At 37.4% G+C, this 23178-nt stretch overlaps 2 protein-coding genes across 2 annotated transcripts; both read right to left on the reverse strand.

Moving 5' to 3' along the window:
* Positions 1-2992: 2992 nt before the first annotated feature.
* LOC107830178 (cysteine-rich receptor-like protein kinase 2) lies at positions 2993-9774 on the reverse strand. Its single transcript, XM_016657656.2, has 8 exons — positions 9504-9774; positions 5093-5909; positions 4876-4989; positions 4570-4709; positions 4242-4452; positions 3908-4142; positions 3638-3788; positions 2993-3555 (listed from the first exon to the last, which is right to left on the reverse strand). The coding sequence occupies exons 2-8, from the start codon at positions 5856-5858 to the stop codon at positions 3211-3213; spliced, it is 1962 nt and encodes a 653-aa protein (XP_016513142.1). The 5' UTR covers positions 5859-5909; positions 9504-9774; the 3' UTR covers positions 2993-3210.
* LOC142172588 (secreted RxLR effector protein 78-like) lies at positions 7794-8138 on the reverse strand. The gene has a single exon (XM_075236241.1). It carries the CDS (start codon positions 8136-8138, stop codon positions 7794-7796), a length of 345 nt encoding a protein of 114 aa, XP_075092342.1.
* Positions 9775-23178: the final 13404 nt, after the last annotated feature.

Below are 23178 nucleotides of genomic sequence, written 5' to 3' on the forward strand. Positions count from 1 at the left end.
AGTCTTTTCACACTTGTGGTAGCTATCATTGGTTTGTTTCTCAGGAGTTTTTATTTGTTGTATCTACCACTTCTTGAAGAACCCTTTCCTCTCCTTAGGTACTTCTTGAAGTCTTTGGTGATCATGACCATTTCATCATCTTCCAGATCAGAACCTTTAGTGATTCTGAGAGCCAAACTCCTTTTCTTCTTAGGTACATCCATCTTCATAATCTGTCTCCTATGTTCATAGGTAGTAAGATTTCTAATCAATTCATCTAGTGGGAGAATGCCAATATTCTTTGATTCGTGGATGGCAGTGATTGTACTCTCCCAAGTGATAGGCAAAACTCTAATTAATATCTTTTCGACCCTTTATTCTTCAGGAATAATCCTTCCAAGAGATTTCAGCTCATTTGTCAGTGTAGTGAACCTTGTGTACATCTCTTGAATGGTTTCTCCTTCCTTCATAGCAAAACTCTCATATTAAGAGTACAATAGAGTTTCTCTGGATCTCGTCGCCTGAGGTGTTTCTTCATGAGCCACTTGCAGTGTGCCCCGAATTTGCTTAGCAGTGGTACAACCTTGGATTCTGTTGTACTCATCTAGACCAAGTCCACAAACAAGTCATTTCTTGGCTTTAGCATTCTTCTCCCACTTCCTCAAGTCCTCAGCAGTACAATCAGCTCTTGTCTTTAGCATATCTACTCCTTCAACATTTTCTTTCAAGGTAGCCAATGGTCCATCCGTGAAAATGTCCCATAGCTCATAGTCCTCTCTTATAGTGTGATCTTTCATCATATTTTTCCACCAAGAGTAGTGCTGGCCATTAAAGAGTGGTGGCCTAGCAGTGGATTGCCCTTCCCAATTTTCAGGTAGTGCACTCATGTTGATCTTCTCCTCAGGAGTTAGCCTCTAAAAGGATAACCCGCTCTGATATTAATTGATGTTGTATGCTTCAATGCCACACAAGAAGGGGGTAATTTGTGTGGCGTCTAATTTTCGCGTGCATAAATTATAGAAGGACATGGTTCTTCTATGTGTTCCTTATACTACTATTGTGGGAATAATAAATGCGGAAAGTAAAGAACGCAAGTATTTTTACGTGGAAAAAACCCGGCTCAAAAGGTGAAAAAACCACGACCTACTGCTCAGTAGGATTTTCTCCAACACTTCACTAAATCACTGAGCCAAAACAACATTTACAAAAACTCTTTGTAAACCTAAGAATTACCTCTAATCCCGTTGTGACAACTAGCCTCTAACTGTTGCGACAACTTCAAATTAACTCTAACTTGAATTCTCAAAGTACCTAATACAATTGCTTCTAGATAAAGCTGAAAGGTACAAATTGAAAATACCTACTACAATAAAACTAGAATAAAAGACAGACACTTGGAACTGATTCTTCTATCTAGTTCATGTAGCTTTAGGATTACCTCTTATCAGTGTACACTGTGAATGGACCTGGTTCATGTTTTTGTCAATCATCAAAACAAACTTCACTTGGGCCAACAGTCTCTCAGCCGAATTAGGTATTTATGTACATATTCTTGAGAGTTGATCTAATATTATTTGTTGGCCAAATGCAGAGTTCACTAAATGCTTTCTTTTTCCTCCTTTCTTTACCCGTGCATCCATGTTCTAGATCCACCTTTGAACCCATGGTACAAAATGTTAGCTTCTTTCGCCAAAAAGAAGATAAGAGAAACACAGTAAACCATCTTAAGATATTCTGTATTCATTGATCTAGGAAACCAGCTCTACAACCTTGAACATTGCCAAAGTCATTGGATGTCTATCACTAAATTGAATCAATAATCATTTTTATTGTGCGCGAGAGTTGTCAGCCTCAAGATAAATTCCGGTTGTTAGATGACAATGCATTTGTACCTGAAAAATAGTGTGTTGAATTAATGAAAGATGAAATCTGTGGATAAATGTTACTTAAAGTTAACTGAGTAATCCAGGCGCGAAAGTTTAGTTCCAAAGCTGAGTCTAGATAGTCAGATCGCTTATGCTAGCCGTTCCACTAATCATCATAAGATTGAAGCGACTTGGCAAACCAAATAACCATATAAAGAGAAAGAGTCACCTTTCTTGTTGGGTATTATCACTTTCAGCCCGCGCCAGAAATTATTTATATCTGGTAGACGAAAAGGTGTATAAAATTTATATAATTTTTGTATATAACATACAGAATGTATGTATATACAAGAAATATACAAATTTTATACAATTTTTTCAACAATTATTTTACCGCGACTATACAATATCATTTTTCCTTTCTTGTTTGTGTTATTCCTCCATCTTCAGGAACAATAGGCAATTTCTGCACAAAAAAAAAATTAAGATCCAAATCTCAGCCTCATAATGAAGAAGCTAGTTGGTTTTGGTCCGAGATTCCGAGGTACAATCTTCATGTGCTCTACTATAGTAAGTCAGTAACCAAATGTAGGAATTTCAATCGCCAAATTGTTCTAATACAAACTGGGGTCTGTTTGCGTTATACTAAAATTATGTGCCTGGGCTAGTGTATACTTTTCAATATTGAGCACAATGCAGCAGAAACTTATCATTCAATTAGTTTTATGTTTATTTTCTCGATTGAATGTTGCTTCAATTTCTCACGGCCACCCAGAAAAACGGCCATTAGTTAACTCACCGCGCTGAATGTGAATAAGGTACTACTTTTGCTGCTAGAATAGAAAATTCATAACAGAATGAGTTAACTGATTAACATTTACTAGTAAGTTCAACTTTAACAGAAACTGATACTTATCATGTAATATTAATGGTAAAGTTACAAGATATCTACACTTGCTCGACAATGCAAAGCCTCAATTTTCTAAATTGCAAGAATGGCAAAAGAAGAGAAGACTGTGACAATGCAAAGCCTCAACAACAATTCTCTTATTTTGTTTAAGAATCCAAATGTCATTTCGTTAATTCGTGATCAAAATATAGATGGCCTCAAAGCGAGCGCCTATCCAGCTAAGCAAATCGGCATTCAATTCACACACATGAAATTGTACATTTAGATTCCATAAATATCACTGTAAGTTTGAAATGAAGTATTTCTGATTTCTCTTTCTGGTCATGTAAACAGAAACTCTATTAGGGTGATATGATCCCCTTGATTGGTGCAAACATCTCTAGCTAGGAACAAAATGATTAAAGAAACTATGTAATATGATGCTTGAGATGGAATTTTTATATCAGTTTCAGGAGATCATCTGGGATAAAAACCGCTGTAAGATAAGGTGGCATCCGAAGCAGAATCGCCTTCTCTAAGCGGGTCGTTTGAGTACTTCTCCCAAGGGTCATGAAGTTCCATTGTTTTCTCATCTATAAAAGGTGGATTAGTAGGTGGAGGCAACTCTTCTTCTTTCTTGACGAGCATCTGTAATGCCTTAGACATGTATGGCCTCAACGTCGCGATTTCTTGAGTGCATAGAAGTCCCACATGTAACACTCTCAGCACCTCATTTTTCACATTGATTGTGTGGTAGTTATGCAACATGAGATTTGGATCGAACAGTTCCTCCGTTCTCCCACGTTGAAAGTGTTCCCATGCCTGTTTCATCCAATAGCTAAAGCAGTGAGTAACAAGTTTTATATTGAGCAGAAGAGGATTGAAAAAGTGATTCATAAATTACAATGGAAACTAAGCTGTCCGTATATTCTGCGTTTTTGCTCCTGTTATTTTGCCTTCCCGTAACAATCTCCAGTAGAAGAACTCCAAAGCTGTAAACATCTACTTTCTCTGTTAATTGGCCATGTGCTAAGTATTCCGGAGCCATATATCCTCTGCATATTAGAAGTGTAAATCATGCATTATATTGCATCAAATTTCTGAGGTTGGTCCATTAAAGTTGCACGAAAAAGATTAGTCGCTATAAAATAGAATGAAAGAAAGAAATACTAACAATGTGCCAGCAATAGCAGTGCTTATGTGACTCTTGTCTTCTTGGAATGACCTAGCCAACCCAAAATCAGCAATTTTTGCACGGAGCCTCGAGTCCAACAGAATATTGCTTGCTTTTATGTCTCTGTGAATTATTCGATTCTTTGTGTTTTCGTGGAGGTATACCAAACCTTCTGCAGTCCCTATAATTATCTCAAATCTTTTCTCCCAGTTTAAAGCTTTACCTTTGTTAGAGTCTGTCAATTTTAAAATTAGAATCAAAATGTGTGGCAAAGTCATTGTTGTGGTTATGTGAAAATACAACACTTAGTCCTAGTGCAAAATCGGTTACTCACCAAAGATGAAGCGATCAAGACTCTGGTTAGGGAGGAACTCATATACGAGAAGGCTTTCCGGTCCTGAGCAGCTGCATCCCAATAACCTTACCAAGTTTTTGTGCTCAACACTACTAATTATGTTAACCTCATTATAGAAATCTGCAGCTCTGTGTTTGTTGTTGAAGAACAGCCTTTTGACCGCAATCTCTCTCCCATCTTGCAGAACACCCTGCAATGAGTTGACCTCAGACTTGGTTTAATGTCAACACTCATAGTATTGCATTACTGTTATGGACAATCTACAACTTTGAAGATTTATTATAATTGTACAGCATTCTGCCATTACCTTATAAACTGTGCCAAATCCACCTTGCCCGAGCTTGTTGGCCTCGTCGAATGACCCTGTGGCTTTGTCAAGTGTGGAATATTTGAAGTTCAAGCTGCTGTCGTGAAGGATCTTAACTAGTTTCTCCGCATCCTTTGCACCTGACAAGTTCAAATAGGACAAACATGAGTTATTCAAGGTAAATGCTCAGCTACAAAATGTTGCTAGTTTCTGCTTTTACAAACCAGTTTTAGCATACGATTCAATATATGTTCATTATAGATATCCTAACGATTTTAGCAATAATTTTGGCACAAAAGAATTTACCTTTTCTCTTCTTCTGGATTTGTTTGTTCTTCCAGATATAAATACCAATGACAGCACCTACTGCCAAGACTACCACAGAACTAACAACAACAATTACAATGACTACAACTTTTCCTGCAATATGATCATTTGAGAGTAGAAAAGACCATTATTCAGCGTAATTACTTTTCCCTCAATAAATAACAGGTGAACCAGGACGAAAAAGTGTAAACATTACCTCCTGATGATGAGCCTCCGCTTGTAGAAATAGCATTGAGAAAATTTGTATCAGAATATCTCATGAAGCATCCAGTGTACAACGCTCGACCTTCTGACCAAGGTAAGCATCCCAACATGGAGGCAGATGCATTTTGTAAACATGCTGTGCAGGCGTTTGCGCTCAGTGTCTTCCAGCAATCAGCAAGAACATAAGCTGTCTCGTTGGAAGGCCCGGGCACTGGCACTTCAGCACGTGCATAGCCATTATTACTCGGTGCATTTGCAACCGCTTGCTGAACAGCTCGCCGGGCAGTCTGTTGGAACAAAGAACCTTTTGTGGTCGTATTTCCACATACATGCCTGTCCTCTGGACCTAAGTACTGGTCATAGAATGTGTAATTCTCTGCTCGCATAAAGCAGCCGTCAAGATAGATTCTCCCTCCGTTATAAGGGAAGCACTGGGGCAGAACAGTTCGCGCTTCAGCATAGCATAAGACACAGTCAAGTAAAGAAAGATCGCCATAGCATTGCGCCAGTCCATAGTTAGTGTTCGGTCCAGTTCCAATAACTGCTACTCCATATCCTCTAGTCCTCATTTGCTGACTTATTGTTTCCATTGTGGCAACAAAGTTTGGGACAAAAATCGTTGTATTTTCCTCGGGTTGATTTCCACATATGATCTGGACTGGCTGAGATCTTGGCTCACCCACTGAAAGATCTGGTAGAAGTAGGAACAATGCAATAAAAAAGAGACTACATAAAATTGAAGGGGTGGCTCTCTCCATTTTGCCAGATGAAATGAGACTTAACTGCAAGAGCTTATATCGATCTTGAGCCTGTACAACATAGAAACAATGTGAGAGAACTATTTGAAGTACTATTAAAATGACATAAACGCATAAGATTTTAATTTGTCAATTAGGAATACACCTTCCCAAATGGTAAAAAAAGATCTATAAGAGAAAAAACAGACTGCAAAGACAATTCATAAGGCTAAAGGTGTTTGTACATGGACAAAAAGGGAAGAGAATTAGCCAACTTAATTGACCTACTGGAGTTTAAGGAAAAAGTACAACTTATTTGGAAACTATAAGTTTGCTAGTTTCCTGAAACTCTATGCAAATTCTATACAAGGGCTGGTAACAGCATATCTAATAGAGAAAGGCATCAACCTTGAGAATCAATTCTAGCCTAGCTGAAAAGGAAGAAAGGCACAAAAGATATACAATACCTGAATTTCTTAGATTGCAGAACTTATTTATACAAAACTCATCTTTGCAAATCCTTTTTCTTTTCCCTTCTGTTTCTTTGTTAAGATTTTTGACTTAACTAGGCATGGACAAAAGCTGAGCTGGTCGGGGCTCGGCTTGAGCTGGGCTTGGCTCAACTTAGTTAAGTTGAAACTCGGCTAAGATCAGCTCGACTCGGTTAAAGATGAATCAAGCTTGCTTACCGAGCCAACTCGACTTGGCTTAGTTTACTGTGTTGAGTGATGTAATTAATGTTTTAAATGCAACTTTCATCTTTGATTATGTTGCTCGGATTCTTCAAATCCTTGTTGCATTTATCTCGACCCGACACGTGGGGTGGGATCCGCACTGGATTTGGTCAATCTAACTTGAGTTCTTTGAGTACACTTATAACCAATTAGGAAGTATAAGTTGGTTGAGTAGTTGGTTTAATTTTGGTTTTATCTCATATAAAGTACTAAAATACTATGCTACTATATGAGATTACTTATGAATAAAATATTAAATAACAACAACAACATTCCCAGAATATTCCTACAAGCGGGATGTGGGAGAGTAGTGTGTACGTAGACCTTGACCCTACCTTATGCAGGTAGAGAGGTTATTTCCGATAAGCTTTCGGCTCAAGTAAGCACAATATCAGTAGTAAAGAAATACAATATAAAAATTGAACAAGTCATGGAAACATAGCAACAACGGGATATTGACAAACCGAAACATAAGCAATATCAAATAATAATATGAGTCCAAGAATATGCCGGAACTAGAGTAGTACTAAAACTACCGGTACATAAGGGGACACCCTTTACTACTCACTAACTCTTTATCCTAATTTTCGACCTTCACTGCCTCATATTAAAGGTCATGCACTCTGTTAGATGAAGAAACGCCATACTATTCCTAATCAGCTATCCTCAATATTTCTCAAGTCTACCCTTACCACTCCTTAGACTCACCATGTGCAACCTCTCACATCTCCTTACTGGGACATCAGGGCATCTCCTCCTCACATGCTAGTACCATCTCAGACTCACTTCTCGCAGCTTATCCTCCACGAGGGCTACCCCTACCTTGTCCCGAATATCTTCATTCTTGATCCTGTCTCTCCTAGTATGCCCACATATCCACCTCGACATCCTTATTTTCGCTTCTTTCAATTTCTGGACATTAGAGTTCCAAACTGGCCAACACTCCGCCCCATACAATATAGTCGGTCTAACCATCACTTTTTAAAACTTATCTTTAAGTCTTGGTGGCACCTTCTTATCACAAAATACACCAGAAGCAAGCCTCCATTTCATCCATTCTTCTCCAATACGGTGGACATACTCATCAATTTCCCCGTCAGTTTGGATTCCTGACTAAGATACTTGAAACTATCCTGCTTAGGGATGACCTGAGTATCAAACCTCACCTCCACTTCATCCTCATGAGTTACGCCACTGAACTTGTACTTCATTGTAATATTGCTCAACTTGAACCCCTGGCGTTAACTCCATCTCGCGTCTTGTCAATCAATACTATGTCATATGCAAATAACACGCACCAAGACACATCTCCATGAATATGCCACGTTAATACATCTATCACCAAGGCGAATAAGAATGGGCTAAGCATTGGCCCTTGGTGTAATCCCATCATGACCGGGAAGTATCCTGATTCTCCTCCTATTGCCCTTACCCGGGTCTTAACTCCTTCATATACATCTTTAATCATTCTAACATATGCTACAAGGACACCTTTCGCCTCCAAGCACCTCCGTACAACTTCTCTAGGGACTTTGTTATATGCTTTATCCAGATTGATGAACACCATATGCAATGCTCCTCTCCCTATATTGTTCCACGAACCTCCTACTTAGATGAATGGCTTATGTGGTGGATCGGCCTGGCATGAGTGCAAGTTGATTCTCATATATACATACTCCCCTCCTCACCCTCATCTCCACCACTCTCTTCCAAAATTTTATAGTGTAACTTAGTAATTTGATACCCCTATAATTATTGTCGTTTTGGATATCCCCTTGTTCTTATATACCGGGATCATCATACTCCACCTTCATTCTTCAGACATCTTGGATGTCCTAAAAATGACATTAAATAGGCTTATGAGACACTCCAACCTTCCCTGCCAGCGCTCTTCCAAAACTCAACCAGAATCTCGTCGGGCCCGGTTGCTCTTCCCATGTTCATCTACGCATAGCCCACTCTATCTCCTCGACCTTTATCAGCCTACATTACCCAAAATCTCGGTGACTCTCGGAGTGCTTCAGTTCACCCGATACTTTTTAATATGCGCCTCTTCCACCGAAATGTAATGAAAGGATATGTCCATATAGTGAATTAAAAAGCAACTATTTGTTCAATGAATATCATCACCGAGTATCAACATAACATATCTCAATATCTTGTCAATTGAATTCATTTGTGATTGTTTCATAGCTTTATCTTTTAAATGTCAAGTCGTTATTGTACTTCATTACATACTTTAAAGGGTAGTTATAGTCCGGTGCACAAAGCATCTCGCATTCACAATAGAGTCGGGGAAGGACCGCGCATCCCCAAGGGGTGTGATATAAATAGCTTACCATAATACAAGTATGACTGACTCCACGGCTCGAACCCATGACGCATAAATCATACAGAGACAACTTTACCGTTGCTCTAAGGCTCCCGTTCTCCTCATTACATTATCGTTGTTAAGCTTTCACTCGTGACTTTCAAGATTAGGATGCCTTGAACTAGTAAGACTCGAAACATGAGCTAACTATTTAACATTTATTTAGAAATTATTAGCTTATAAATTCAGCTGCCATAACTATTGTCCTTCTTTCTTGTAAGTCAACGGTAACATAGTTAATCATCTTTCTGCAGGTTTTATACAAATCTTCAACTGAACTTTGCGATCGTTTTTCATACTGCAGAGCAAATTTATCTTTTGTTCATATACTCCTTATCAGAATTCCCAGTAAAAAGAAGAACAAAAACAAATTGAAGTAGTGTTCTGTGCTGAAACTAACACAAAATTGCATCCAAGTAAAAACAGAAAAAAAAAATCTGGGACCATCTTAAAAAACAGCAGAAGAAAGCTATCAGTAGTACTAAATCAAAAAAATTCTCAAAAAGATTACAGGAGGACTTCTATATTTGGCAATTAGAACACCATAATCATAATTCTTACCTCTTCTTTACATAAATTTTCCGGATTTTGAGTCCTGAAGATCGGCGCGTCCAACTAATCAGCTGCTTATTTCATAGTTGTAGAAACAGAGTGAGGAAGAGGGTGAGAGGGAGAAATGGAAAACAAATAAGGAAAATTTCTTAGATGAATAAAAATGGAAATGAAAAGAGTGATTAAAATAGTGGGCAGTTTGAGAGAAGTCAACAGGAGGAAAGAAGTGGAAGCATTTCCTTGAAAAGGATTTGTGTGTGAATTTTCAAAAGAAAGACTCAAATAAATCAGCAGGGGATGAAGACTTTTGAAAGGAAGCGCCTCTTTTAACAGAAACTTCCTCCTTAACATATTGGTAGGCCTGAGACGTAGCGGACGAGGCTACTCTTCTCTTAACAATAACAACAGGTTTCGAGTTCGAGCCCTCGGTACGGAAAAATACCTGGCAGGGAGCGCTTACCTCCCAATGGGGTTCTACGCGGCGCAAATCTTGATAGAGTCGGACTCTAATTCGCGTACCAGACACCGGGTAGAAAATAAAAAAAAAATATTGATAGGGACGTTTTTGATAGGTAATTAATTGGGGTTTAAATATGAAACTCTTATAGACTTTACTGTCGAAACCAAAAATTGTATTCTTATAGACAAACATATATTTTTCTATTAACACTTCATTATTTTAAAAAAGAAAGTATTTCTTTGGCCGTTTTTCCTCTATGTGGCCCAAGTAAATGAGAGTTTTGAAGATTGACAAATGAACTCAGACATGGACTAGGTCCATCCTAGTGAACAACAGATATGGTCAACTCAAGCATGTGAGATGCATGTGAAGGAGATAAACCTCACTTACTAGAAATGATATCTCCTGATCCTGATCGAAAAGGTTGCATATTGGATAAGGAGAAAGACTCCTTACACAAAGAGAACACGGTTTAAGAGATGGATAGAGTTAGAGGATGAGACCAACTAGAATTCTTCCACCAAGGAAGAGTAGCATCAGTATTCTAGTCAATCTCTACTTACTAACTCCATAAATATCAGTGTTGTTCTCTTTTATAGGTAATGCACATACGCAAAAGTTAAACGTGAATTGAGAGCAAAATAGCAAAGCAATTTTGCAAGCAATTTATGTGTGATTCAAGCGTGCAATCCTAAAGCTACTTGAACCAGACAGAAGAACCAGTTCCAAGTGTCTATCTTTTATTCTTGTTCAATTGTAGTAGGAATTTTCATATTGTACCTTTCACCTTTATCTAGAAGCAATTGTATTAGGTACTCAGAATTTTCAAGTTAGAGTTCACTTAAAGTTGTCGCAACAGTTGAGGTTGTGTGCTACAACGGGATTAGAGTTAATCTTAGGTTTACAAAAGAGTTTTTGTAAATGCAATTTTTGGCTAAGTGATTTTAGTGGAGAGTTTGGGAAAATTCTACTGGAAGGTAGGTCGTGATTTTTTCACCTTTTAAACCAGGTGTTTTCCACGTAAAATCTCTATATTCTTTAATTTCTGTATTTATTAATTCTGCAACAATAATAGTTGGAACACATAGAAGAACCAGGTCCTTCTACAATTAGATTAAACAAGAAATTGGGCACCCCACAAATCACTCCCCCCTCTTGTATGGTATTGAAGTATAGAACATCAATTGGTATTAGAGCGGGTTATTCTTGAAGAGGTTAACACCTTAGGAACAGATCAAGATGAGTGCACCACCTGAAAACTGGGAAGGACAATCCACTGCTAGGCCTCCACTCTTTAATGGATAGTACTACTCCTGGCGGAAAAACAATATAAGAGATCATATCATCGGAGAGGACTATGAACTCTAGGACATTGTTACTGATGGTCCCCTGGCTAACACGAAGAAGAATGCTGAAGAAATGGATGTGCCAAAGACTAGAGCTGACTGCACTGGTGAGGACTTGAAGAGGTGGAAAAAGAATGCTAAGGCCAAGAAATGGCTTGTGTGTGGACTTGGTCCAGACGAGTACAGCAGAATTCAAAGCTGCACTACTGCTAAGGAAATTTGGGACACTTTACAAGTGGCTTATGAAGGAACTCCTCAAATGAAGAGATCAAGAGGAACACTATTGTATCTCAATATGAGAATTTCACCATGAAGGAAGGAGAAACCATCCAAGAGATGTATACAAAGTTCATAACACTAGCAAACGAACTTAAGTCTCTTGGAAGGATTATCCTTGAAGAAGACAAGGTCGAGAAAATTTTGACAAGGGTTTTGCTAGTTACTTAGGAAAGCAAAATCACTGCTATTTAGGAATCGAAGAACATTGCCACTCTCAAGTTAGACGAGTTGATTGGAAATCTCACTGCCTATGAACTGAGAAGGAAAACCATGAAGATGGATGCTCCCAAGAAAGAAAGAAGCCTAGCTCTCAGAATCGTTGAAGATGCAGATCTAGAGGAAGATGAAATGGCTATGATCACTAGGGACTTCAAGAAGTATCTAATGAGAGGAAAGAGTTTTTCAAGAGGTGCAACTTACAACAAACCAAGGGTCCCTAAAAACAGACCAACGAGGGCTGTTACAAATGTGGTAAGACTGACCACATGATCAAAAACTATCCTCAATGGGAAACTGAATGGAAGCAGGAAATGGCTGAACAAAGGAACATGAAGAAAGAACAGGTTCATCCTAATAAGAACAAAAGATCAATGAAGGCTATGGTTGCTACCTGGAGAGAAAGCTCAGATAAGGATTCAAAAGGTGAAGATGGAGATGAACAAGCACTTATGGTCATTGGAGAATCAGATGATGAACAAGAGGAAGTGTGATTCATCTCAAAGACAAGATTAAATTTTTGTCTAAAGAAAGGCTATCTGAGTTACTGCTAGATTTCATTGATGAGTCTGAGGTCATAAACAATGAAAAGGAACATCTGTCTAAGGAATGTGTAATCTTGAAAGCTAAGTGCAAGAATCTGGAACTCGGGGCTAGTGAAAGTGATAGTAAAAATACTGAGTTGAAGAACTAGATTCTTGAACTTGACACCACTTTGTTAGAGCTTAGATCTGAAAATTTAAAACTGAAATTAGGAACATGTAAAAAGAAAGTTGATCACATACACCTCACCTTAGAAGAAAATCTGGGGAAAATAAAGGATGAGTTGTACAAAAAGGATGAGCAGATAAGAGTTCTAAAAGAAGATCTAGGCAAGGTTAAGCATGAACTAGACAGAACTTGCAAATGGAATAAGTCCTCTGATGCACTATCCTGGCTACAAGAACATCACAGTAGCAATAAGAGAGGACTTGGCTATGGGACCCCTTCACCTAAGTGGGATCCCAAAATCAAGTATATCACACTTCCTGAGAACAAAATTTGCACACATTGTGATAAGACTGGTCACTTTAAAAGTGAATGTAATGCAAAAGAAAAGGCCAGTCAAAAGAACAAAACATTTGTTCAAGGGAAAAATAAGCTGCCAGGATGAGCTAAAAAGAATTTAATTCACACTTTTGCCTATAGAAAGGGACCCAAACTAGTTTGGGTTCCTAAGACTAACCCTTGATTTTCTCTTGCAGGTCAAAATAAAGGGAAGCAGCCAAATATGGTACATGGATAATAGCTTCTCAAAGCATATGACTGGTAGCAAGAACCAGTTCCTTTCACTTGAGGACCTCAAAGAAGGTAGTGTCTCCTTTGGAAATGGTAATAAAGGTGAGATCATGGGGTTAGAAAGGTAGGTAAGACAGACTCACATTCCATTGAGAATGTCTACTTGATAGATGGCTTGAAATATAGCCTAATCAGTATATCACAACTATGTGACAGATGTAACTTGGTAGCATTCACCTCTATTAAATGTTTTGTGATAAATCTTACCACTGACAAGATTGTTTTGCAGGGAAAAAGAGTAAACAATATATACATTGTAGATCTGTCCACTCTTTCAGAAAATGAACTCACTTGCCTAAGTGTGTTGGACATTGATCCCCTCCTTTGGCACAAAAGACTTGGACATGGAAGTCTGAGTCAACTCAACAAATTAGTCTCCAAGGACCTGGTGATAGAGCTACCTAACATCAATTTTAAGGAAGACAAAGTTTGTGAGGCTTGTGCAAGGGGGAAGTAGGTAAGATCCTATTTTAAAATCAAGAAAGTGGTAAGCACGACCAGGTCGATGGAACTAGTTTATATAGATCTCTGTGGTCCAATGAGAACATTAAGCAGAGGTGGTAAGAAATATGTGATGGTGCTTGTTGATGATTACTCTAGGTTTACTTGGACATTGTTTTTAACATCAAAGGATAAAGCATTTGACATGATTACTGCCTTTGTTAGAAAAACTCAGAAACAACTAGGTAATCAACTTGCATCAATTAGGTCTAATCATGGAACTAAATTTGAAAATGCTAAGTTTGCTGAATTTTGTGATGAGCATGATATAGATCATAATTTTTCTGCCCCTAGAACTCCTCAACAATATGGAGTAGTTGAAAGAAAGAATAGGACTCTTGAAGATATGGCTAGGACTATACTTCTTTCTAGTAAACTGCTCCATAGCTTCTGGGCAGAAGCTGCAAACACTGCATGTTATATCATAGGTGCATGACTAAACCTTTTGTAGAGAATTATAGAGAAGACTCCCTATGAGTTAGTTAAAGGGAGAAAACCAAATATATCCCATCGTAGGGCATTTGGATGCAAGTGCTTTGTGCACAACAATGGAAAGGACTCCCTAGGTAAGTTTGATCCCAGAAGTGATGAGGGAGTATTCTTGGGATATTCTTCACATTACAAAGCTTATAAAGTGTACAACAAAAGAGCTATATGTATAGAAGAAAGTGTACATGTAGTTTTTGATGAAACTAACATCTTTTTTGAGAGACAGGAACATGAAGATGAAGCGATTGGGCTGGTAAAAGAGTTAAATGAAGCTGCACCAAAAGAAGGAACAAGTTATTCCATCCAAGGCATCCTGACAGGGAGAACTGAACAACGAAGAACTGAATCTAATCCCCAAATGGAACATGTCCATGAGCCTGTTCCTCAACAACGGAACTTGGGAGAAACATCAAACAGAAACTAGTTGGTTGTGAAACCTAACAAGTATCAAAGTTCTCATCTTATTGAGAACATAATTACTGATCCAACCTCTGGAATTAAAACTAAATCTCAGTTAAAGAATCTGTGTGCTTTTGATGCTTTCTTATCTCTTATTGAACCTAAAAATGTTGCTGAGGCTTTGCAAGATATAGACTGAGCGAATGCAATGCAAGATGAACTCAATCAGTTTGGAAGAAGTTAAGTTTGGCATCTGGTTCCAAGACCCAAAGACAGATCAGTAATTAACATTAAATGGGTCTTTAGAAACAAACTTGATGAAGATGAAACTATTACAAGGAACAAGGCAAGGTTGGTAGTTCAAGGTTATGGCCAGGAGGAAGGCATAGACTATGATGAGATCTTTGCTCCAGTTGCAAGATTGGAAGCAATAAGACTCATCATAGCCTTTGCAGCACACATGGAATTTACTCTTCACCAGATGGATGTCAAAAGTGCTTTCCTAAATGGCTACTTAAAGGAAGAAGTGTTTGTCAAACAACCTCTAGGGTTTGAGATCAAGGAGTGTCTGGAACATGTATAAAAATTAGACAAGGCTCCTAGAGCATGGTATGAACGACTATATAAATTCTTGCTTGAACATGGCTATAAGAGAGGTAAAATTGACAGTACTTTATTCTTGAGGGAAAAATGTAAGGATCTTCTTGTAGTATAAATATATGTTGATGAAATAATTTTTGGAGCAACCACTGAAAAACTAAGTAAGGAATTTGCAAACTTTATGGGGAGTGAATTTGAAATGAGCATGATGGGTAAGCTTAATTTCTTTTTAGGCTTACAAATTAAACAAAACTCAAATGGAACCATGATCCATCAACAGAAATATACAAAAGAATTTATTAAGAAGTTTAAAATGGAAGAATCAAAGGAAATAGACACTCCTATTGCAACAACCACAAAATTGGACATAGATGAACCTGGTTCATATGTTGATCAGAAGTTGTATAGGGGCATGATTGGTTCACTTTTGTATCTTACTACTAGCAGACCTGACATTGTTTTCAGTGTAGGGCTTTGTGCTCGATTTCAAGCAAATCCAAAGGAATCTCACTTGACTATTGTCAAGAGAATATTGAGATACTTGAAAGGCACTACTGTCCTTTGTTTTTGTATCCAAAAGGTAGTAACTTTAACCTAGCAGGATATGCTGATGCTGACTATGCAGTTTTCCTGGTAGATAGAAAGAGCACCTCAGGTATGGCACACTTCCTTGGTTTATGTCTTGTGTCATGAGCTACTAAGAATAAAAATTCAGTGGCTTTATCCACTGCTAAAGCTGAGTATGTTGTTACTGCTTCCTGTTGTGCTTAATTACTATGAATCAAACAACAGTTGATGGATTTTGGTATTGAAGTTGGTTGCATCCCTATTTTCTGTGATAACACTAGTGCTATTAGTATGATTAAGAACCCAGTTCATCATAAGAGAACTAAGCACATAGATGTTAGACACCATTTTTTGATGGACAACTATGAAAAATGACTAATTACTATAGAATTTTGTGCTACTGATAAACAGATTGCTAACATCTTCACTAAAGCACTGAGTAGAGAGTACTTTGAAAGGAACATGTTAGAATTAGGGATGATTAAGATCACCTAATGGGACCAGTTCAGAATGCAATGAAAAAAATTGGTTAGAAAATCTGGAACTTGTGTAAATATCTTGATTAATCGTTGCTCACTCTCATATTGTAAATAGTATAATCCCGTGACATGTATTGATATAGATCACTGGTCTCTAACAAAATTTTCTCTATTTTGGTAAATTGAGGCATGATCAAGAGGATTCTTAGTGAAGAACCTAGTTCATTAGTACTGGTTCATCTGAATAACGAGGTATGGTTTCTACACTCTGCACAATTAAAAATATTAATATTTAATTCATGAGCAGAGTCCTACCCATGTTCAAAATATTCACAAAAACTTATCCCTCTAAAGTTTGAACCAGTTCCGTCTCTAATAGAATCCTCACCGCAGAAAATGCCTAGAATTTAGGGAAGGTTAATCGCTCATTCAACTTGAAATTTCAGGTTGATTGGACTTCTAATTGACTACAAAAAGCTGTCGTTAGTCATTAATTAATCCTCTCTATTTAAAAACCTATCATCACAATCACTGCCATTCTCACAATTCTCTAAACCGTCGAATTTCTTCTTTCCATTCTTCTCTCTTTCAAAACCCCAATTCAGAATTCCTCTTCCAAAATTAGTAAGGATGTATAACCCCCAAGATAACCTAGGCACTCCTCCACAACCTACCCCCTCTAATTTCTCCACCCCTCCTTAAACCAGCACAACCCCCCAACTTAGGAGAAGGCGGGTGAAGATGTTTGCTCGCAAAACTATGATTACAGGTGCACTTTCAAAGAAATTGAATGCGATATTAAAGGCAAGCCAAGCCAAGCCCAAGATTCTGAAAATTCGGATGACTCCTTCAAATCTACGAGTGAGGGGGAGGGAACTAGGTCTTCTGACTCTGAGAATGCGCAAAATTCCCCTTCTGAGGTATGTTATGCTTTAGTTGAAAATTTAGACAATAGGTTTGTTCTGGTTGGGTCTGTTAGGAATGTGGAAATACCTGAGTCAAGAAGAAGATGTGGTAAAAATAAAAGTAAAAAAGAAAAGGAGAGTGAGGGTGTGGGTAGTAATGTGAGGGGAAAAGGGAAAGATGTGGTTGATTCCTCACCCACTTCTGAAATGGTTAGACTGACTATCTGTGGGGCTGAACATCAAACTGTGGAAAAGAGTAGCAAGAAAACAGGGGGAAGTGGTTCAGGGGAGGTTGCTGAAGGGTTGGTTAATCTCAGTTCATAGGCAAATGAACCTGGTTCATCTATTGAGGAGACCCTAGTAGACCTTCTGAAGAAAGTGGGTGCAAGCTATGATCCAAAGAAAAGGAGAACCCCAACACCAAAAGTCCCCAGCACTGCAAAAACTTCCAAGAAAAGAAAGGCTTCTTCTCCAACAACTGATGAGATTTCTCTACCAAAAGGAAGGGCCACAAGGAGTAAGTTGAAGCAGAGTGAGGAGGAGTTACAAAAAGCTATGGCTGAAAGCAAGAATAAGAGAATTGACAAAGGTAAAGCTAAGGTTGCAGATCCTACTGAGGCGGTTAATATGGATGAGATGGAACAGGTCCATCAAGATGAACATGTGATTGTGGATGTGGAGGTTCATACCCCTAAGCCAAAGAAAACCAAGACTTCTTCCAAGAAGTCTTCATCTGTTTCCAAGACTGCTGAACCTTCTTCCTGGGCTAAAAGAACAAGATCTGCTGTGAAAGCCAAGCAAGTGAAGATTACTGAAGATGAAGATTGGAGTGATCAAGAAGAGGGTGAATCTGACTATGAACAAGATGAGCTAGCCAAATTTGGCAAAAGAAAAATCTTGAAGGGTAGACTTTTGAATGATTTGGTGGAACCAGGGATGGTTCGATTGGTTGATGCTCTAACTGCTCAGGGATAGAAGGACATAGTCCTTCAGTTGGATGGTAGACTAGCAAGGAATGAGGTCATTGAGTTCATGGCCAATGCAGAGGTCAAGGATGGCAGAGTTACCAGCCAGGTGAAGGGGGTTCAAGTGACCTTTGATGCAAAGGAGCTGGGTGAGATTCTTGACATCCCTTCTGAAGGATATGATGACTACACAAGGCAAAGATGGCCAAGTTTGGACTCCCTTCCTACTGACCTTGCAATCACTAGGAGATTATGTGATGTCATAGAGATAAATGAGGCCAAAGTGGTGCATAAGAGTGAAATGAAGCCATGCCACAAAGTCCTGTTTGAATTTGTCAACAAGTGTTTGCTGCCCAGGCAAGAAAGAAGGCACATTGCTAACTATATGGACTTGGTTTTGATGGAGTGTCTTGAAAGTGAAAGGCAGATCAACTGGCCTGCATTTATTATCAAGCTACTGGATAGGGTTATCAATGTCTCCAAGGCCTATGCTACTCCTTATGGGTTTATTCTGGCTACTGTTCTTGATCGTTGTAAGGTGCCACTGAAGAAGTGGGAAATGACCACAAACAAAGATTATTTTGGAATCAATACTTTGATTCCTTGTGACTATGAAGTCACTGCCATTCCCAATGAACCTGGTTCATCCAAAAAGACACCTATAAATAGCAAAGTTATAGCTCTAGTGCAGAAGAGTGGAGCAAAGGATACTGAGATAGCTAGGCTAAAGGCTCATTTAGCAGAGGTTGAATCTGAGAGAGCTACTCTCAGAATTGAGCTCACAAAAGAAAATGAGAAGAATCATGGCATTCTTCAAGACATGCTGCACCTTCTCCAAGCCAAACTCAACCCTCTAGTTCTTCCAAGCCTTAAGTTCTTTAGCCTTCAGTTCTTGAACCTTGTCTAGACCTTTCAATGACCTAGATTAGGGATTTTTCTTGTTTTGCTCATGTTTTGACTATTTCTGTTTCTTTTTGTGGATTGTGGCAAAATTATATTTTCTACCAATGAAGTTTGTTGTTTTTGCTCTTGATTGATTGTTTATATTTCCTTGATAGTTTGAATATGTTTGGTTGATTACTGATGATTAATCCATAATTGCACTTGCAGTTGCCCCAGTGGGCATGAGTAATTGTTTAAAATCTGGGAATCACATTTTGTTTATTTTCGATGATGCCAAAAGGGGGAAGAGATATTATACTTTACATTCTGAATAAGTAATGTTTATAACCTAATGAACCTGTTCCTTGATGATAAGTGAAAAAAAAATTCTAACTTTGCATTAATGCTGAGCTGAGTTCTGACAAGGCCTAAGTGAGTGAAAAGCCTAGAGTTTGTCATCATAAAAAAGGGAGAGTTTGTTGGCTCAAGTAAATGAGAGTTTTGAAGATTGACAAAGGAACTCATACATGAACCGGGTCCATCCTAGTGAACCACAGATATGGTCAACTCAAGCATATGAGATGCACGTAAAGGAGATAAACCTCACTTACCAGAAATGATATATCCTGATCCTGATCAAAAAGGTTGTATATTGGATAAAGAGAAAGACTCCTTACACAAAGATAACACGGTTTAAGAGATAGATAGAGTTAGAGGCTGAGACCAACTAGAACTCTTCCACCAAGGAAGAGTAACATCAGTATTCTAGTCAATTTCTACTTACTAACTCCATAAATATCAGTGTTGTTCTCTTTTACAGGTAATGCACATAAGCAAAAGTTAAACGTGAATTGAGAGCAAAATAACAAGGCGATTTTGCAAGCAATTTATGTGTGATTCAAGCGTGCAATCCTGAAGCTACTTGAACCAGATAGAAGAACCAGTTCCAAGTGTCTATCTTTCATTCTAGTTCAATTGTAGTAGGTGTTTTCATATTGTACCTTTCAGCTTTATCTAGAAGTAATTGTATTAGGTACTCAGAGTTTTCAAATTAGAGTTAACTTGAAGTTGTCACAACTCTGAGGTTGTGTGCTACAACGGGATTAGAGTTAATCCTAGGTTTACAAAAGAGTTTTTGTAAATGCAGTTTTTGGCTGAGTGATTTTAGTAGAGAATTTGGGAAAATCCTACTGGAAGGTAGGTCATGGTTTTTTCACCTTTTGAGCTAGGTGTTTTCCACGTAAAATCTTTGTGTTCTTTAATTTTTGTATTTATAATTCTGCAACAGTAGTAGTTGGAACACACAGAAGAACTAGGTCCTTCTATAATCAGATTAAACGAAAAATTGGGCACAACACAAATCACCCCTCTTATGTGGTATTTAATCACCCTACAAGTGTTGAACTGTTAAAAGGTATGTAACTATTAACTAAGATTTGTCCTAACAATTGAAATATCATAAAGTTAAAGAGATGATTGTAATCTAACTATTATTTAGCCGTACCTTCTACTCATTCAACAATTCCCCTACTTCAATATTATTGGATTTAGTATCATCTATATGCAATTTATGCCTTCTATTTATGTACCCCCCCCCCCCAACCCAACCCAAAGAAAAATATGCCATCTATTTGATAAGGAATTATCTTGAGATCAAAATTTCCTTAAATATCGATTTTATCTTCAACATATTAAAACATTATAATTCAAATAATATTACAAATACTACTATGAGGCGACTATCATGATATCCCAAATTATTATAAGTACATATTTTATTTAAAAAACTAAACACTACTACGCACAACAAACAATAATAACATACCAAGTGAAATCTCACAAGTGGGTCTGAAGAGAGTAGTGTGTACGCACACTTTATCTTACCCTGTGAAGGTAAAAAGATTGTTTTCAATAGACCCCGGCTAAAAAAAAAATACTACTCACTAACTATATAAAAAGACAACACGAAGCGTCAGGGGCGGATCCATCCTTTTCGTATCGGGGTTCATTTGAATCCAGTACTTTCAATGTAGAACATAAATATATGTGAAAAAGTTTATTAGAAGTATAATAAATAGTAGATATGAACTCATAACTTTAAAATATCACAAATTCAATACTAAAAATTTTAAAGATTGAATTCATAGAATTTAAATCCTGAATTGGCTCGGCCATCGCCCTAAATAGTGGGAAAGGGGAAAGGAAGAAGTGAACAAAGTTCTAAGCCCAATTTGTGGACGCAGGAATTGTGTAATCATGAAGTCACAAGCGAAACCAATAACAGTTTTCAATTTATTTTTATTACTTTATTTAGAATAATGAACTTTTTACTCTTCCTTTGATATCCAAACCCAAAAATGTGGTGGGCGCAGTTTTAAATTTCCATGGGGCTTTTCCATATAATATAGAAAAAAATTAATTAAGATAATAATAATGAGTCGCATGATATATCCAGAATACAAATAGAATCTGTTTTTTCACTTTCTCTTAATTACCTGTAAAGTCTAATTAAGGAACCCAATTTGAGAGCAATGGAGTACAATCAAATATTCCCTCCACTCAAGAGTTAAATAATTCTTGTTTTTATTAAACTTTTCTCTTATAGTAATGTCATGACAATTTCTTCCCTAATTCTTTTTCCACTATGTCAAGTTAGGGGTAACTTAATTAATCTTTTCTCTTCTAGTGTTGACGGAGACTTGAGCACCTCCAAGTTTCCAACCGCGTTCATCGTTGGAAAAGAAAAAACGGAAGAATCTTATTGGATTACAGGTCTTGCTTCCTTATTATTCAAGACCTCCTTGTGAAAGGATTTAACGACCGAACGGTACGTCGGGATTCCCTCATTATTTATCAAAAATTTCGAATGAAAGAAGTGATGATGGTAATACTTATTATTATTATTATTATTATTATTATTATTATTATTATTATTATTGTTATTATTATTATTATTATTATTATTATTATTACGGAAAAGGGCCAAAAATACCCCTAACGTATTGAAAATGGCTCAAAATTGTCATCCGTCCACCTATTCGTCCAAAAAAGCACACAACGTTAATTCTATTAACAAAATTACCCCCACAACTAACGGCAGAATCCGTGGGTCTTCTATTTAATGAGGTGTCATATTTTTATTGGGTCACGTGGCATTTTGGGTCAAACAGCACATATGGGTTTAGTACCCGTCCCATAAACCGAATCTGCCATATTTTTTTACAATCTGGGTTAAAAAAAACTTTTCGGCTTCTTCTTCCTCCTCACTTTCATCCTTCCATGGCTTCTATAGTCTACCCCTTTTCCTCACTGGTATCTTTTCTTCTTCGCCACTTTCAAGATCCTCGCGAACAGATTGTAGTACAAAAGATGAGGTCATAAAGCACTAAAATTATAAATTTAATTTGATACTTGAAGAGCTTTGAGTTATACAAGTAGACATATGGACTAAATTGATGCGTGATTTGTGTCTAAAAAAATCATGTCGTTTTTTCGTCATTTCTGAAACATTGTATCTTTCTCTCCTTAAATTTTTTTCTCTCTCTCTACAAACCCAAATGGTTAACCCATCGGAGGATTCCTCGAATTTTCCTTCAACAGCAGCCCAAATCTCCATTAAACGATGACCAAAGTATTTATTTAGTTCCTTAACAATAAAATCCCACATCCTGTTTTGACCAATTCCTCAAGCAACTGTTTGTTTATATATATCAACATAAAAGTAAAACAAAATAAAGAATTGAATTCTCTGATTTTGCTTTCCTGAATTGATTTTTAGATTTGTGTTTTATCCAATTCAGTTGAACCCAAATTTGAAATGAAAATGTTGAAACAATTGATGCTAGTTTTTTTTAGTTTTACTCAGATTTGTTTTTGGACAAGAGTGTCACATGGCCCAGTAAAAAGACACCAATACATTAATTTGAAGGTCCAACTAGTCTGCCGTTAAACATAGGGGTATTTAATTAATAAAATTAATATAGTATGTACTTTTGGATTAATAGATGGACAAAATGTGTATTTTTTGATTAATAGATGAACGGAGGCTATAAGTAAACCATTTATCAAATAATAGGAGTAATTTAGGCCCTTTTCCCTTATTATTATTACATTATTATTTTTTCCACTATTTGTTGAGTTTTTAAGCTAAAATAAGCTTAAAAGAGGGTGAATGGGAAAATAAAAATTTTAATTTTCCCACCTTGACAATGAGACATTGTCCCATATTGGAAGAGGAAAATATTTTTGATGGGTATAT

The sequence above is a fragment of the Nicotiana tabacum genome, chromosome 18, assembly GCF_000715075.1.
Source record: "Nicotiana tabacum cultivar K326 chromosome 18, ASM71507v2, whole genome shotgun sequence".
NCBI lineage: Eukaryota > Viridiplantae > Streptophyta > Magnoliopsida > Solanales > Solanaceae > Nicotiana > Nicotiana tabacum.

Bases quoted from the DNA above. Each gene is read 5' to 3' on its own strand.
- LOC107830178 (XM_016657656.2), bottom strand. From the start codon at position 5,858: ATGGAGAGAGCCACCCCTTCAATTTTATGTAGTCTCTTTTTTATTGCA. The intron at 3,789-3,907 runs GTTAGTATTTCT...TCTAATATGCAG, and splicing joins ACTGCTATTGCTGGCACATT to AGGATATATGGCTCCGGAAT. The intron at 3,556-3,637 runs GTAATTTATGAA...TGGATGAAACAG, and splicing joins CGGACAGCTTAGTTTCCATT to GCATGGGAACACTTTCAACG.
- LOC142172588 (XM_075236241.1), bottom strand. From the start codon at position 8,138: ATGGTGTTCATCAATCTGGATAAAGCATATAACAAAGTCCCTAGAGAA.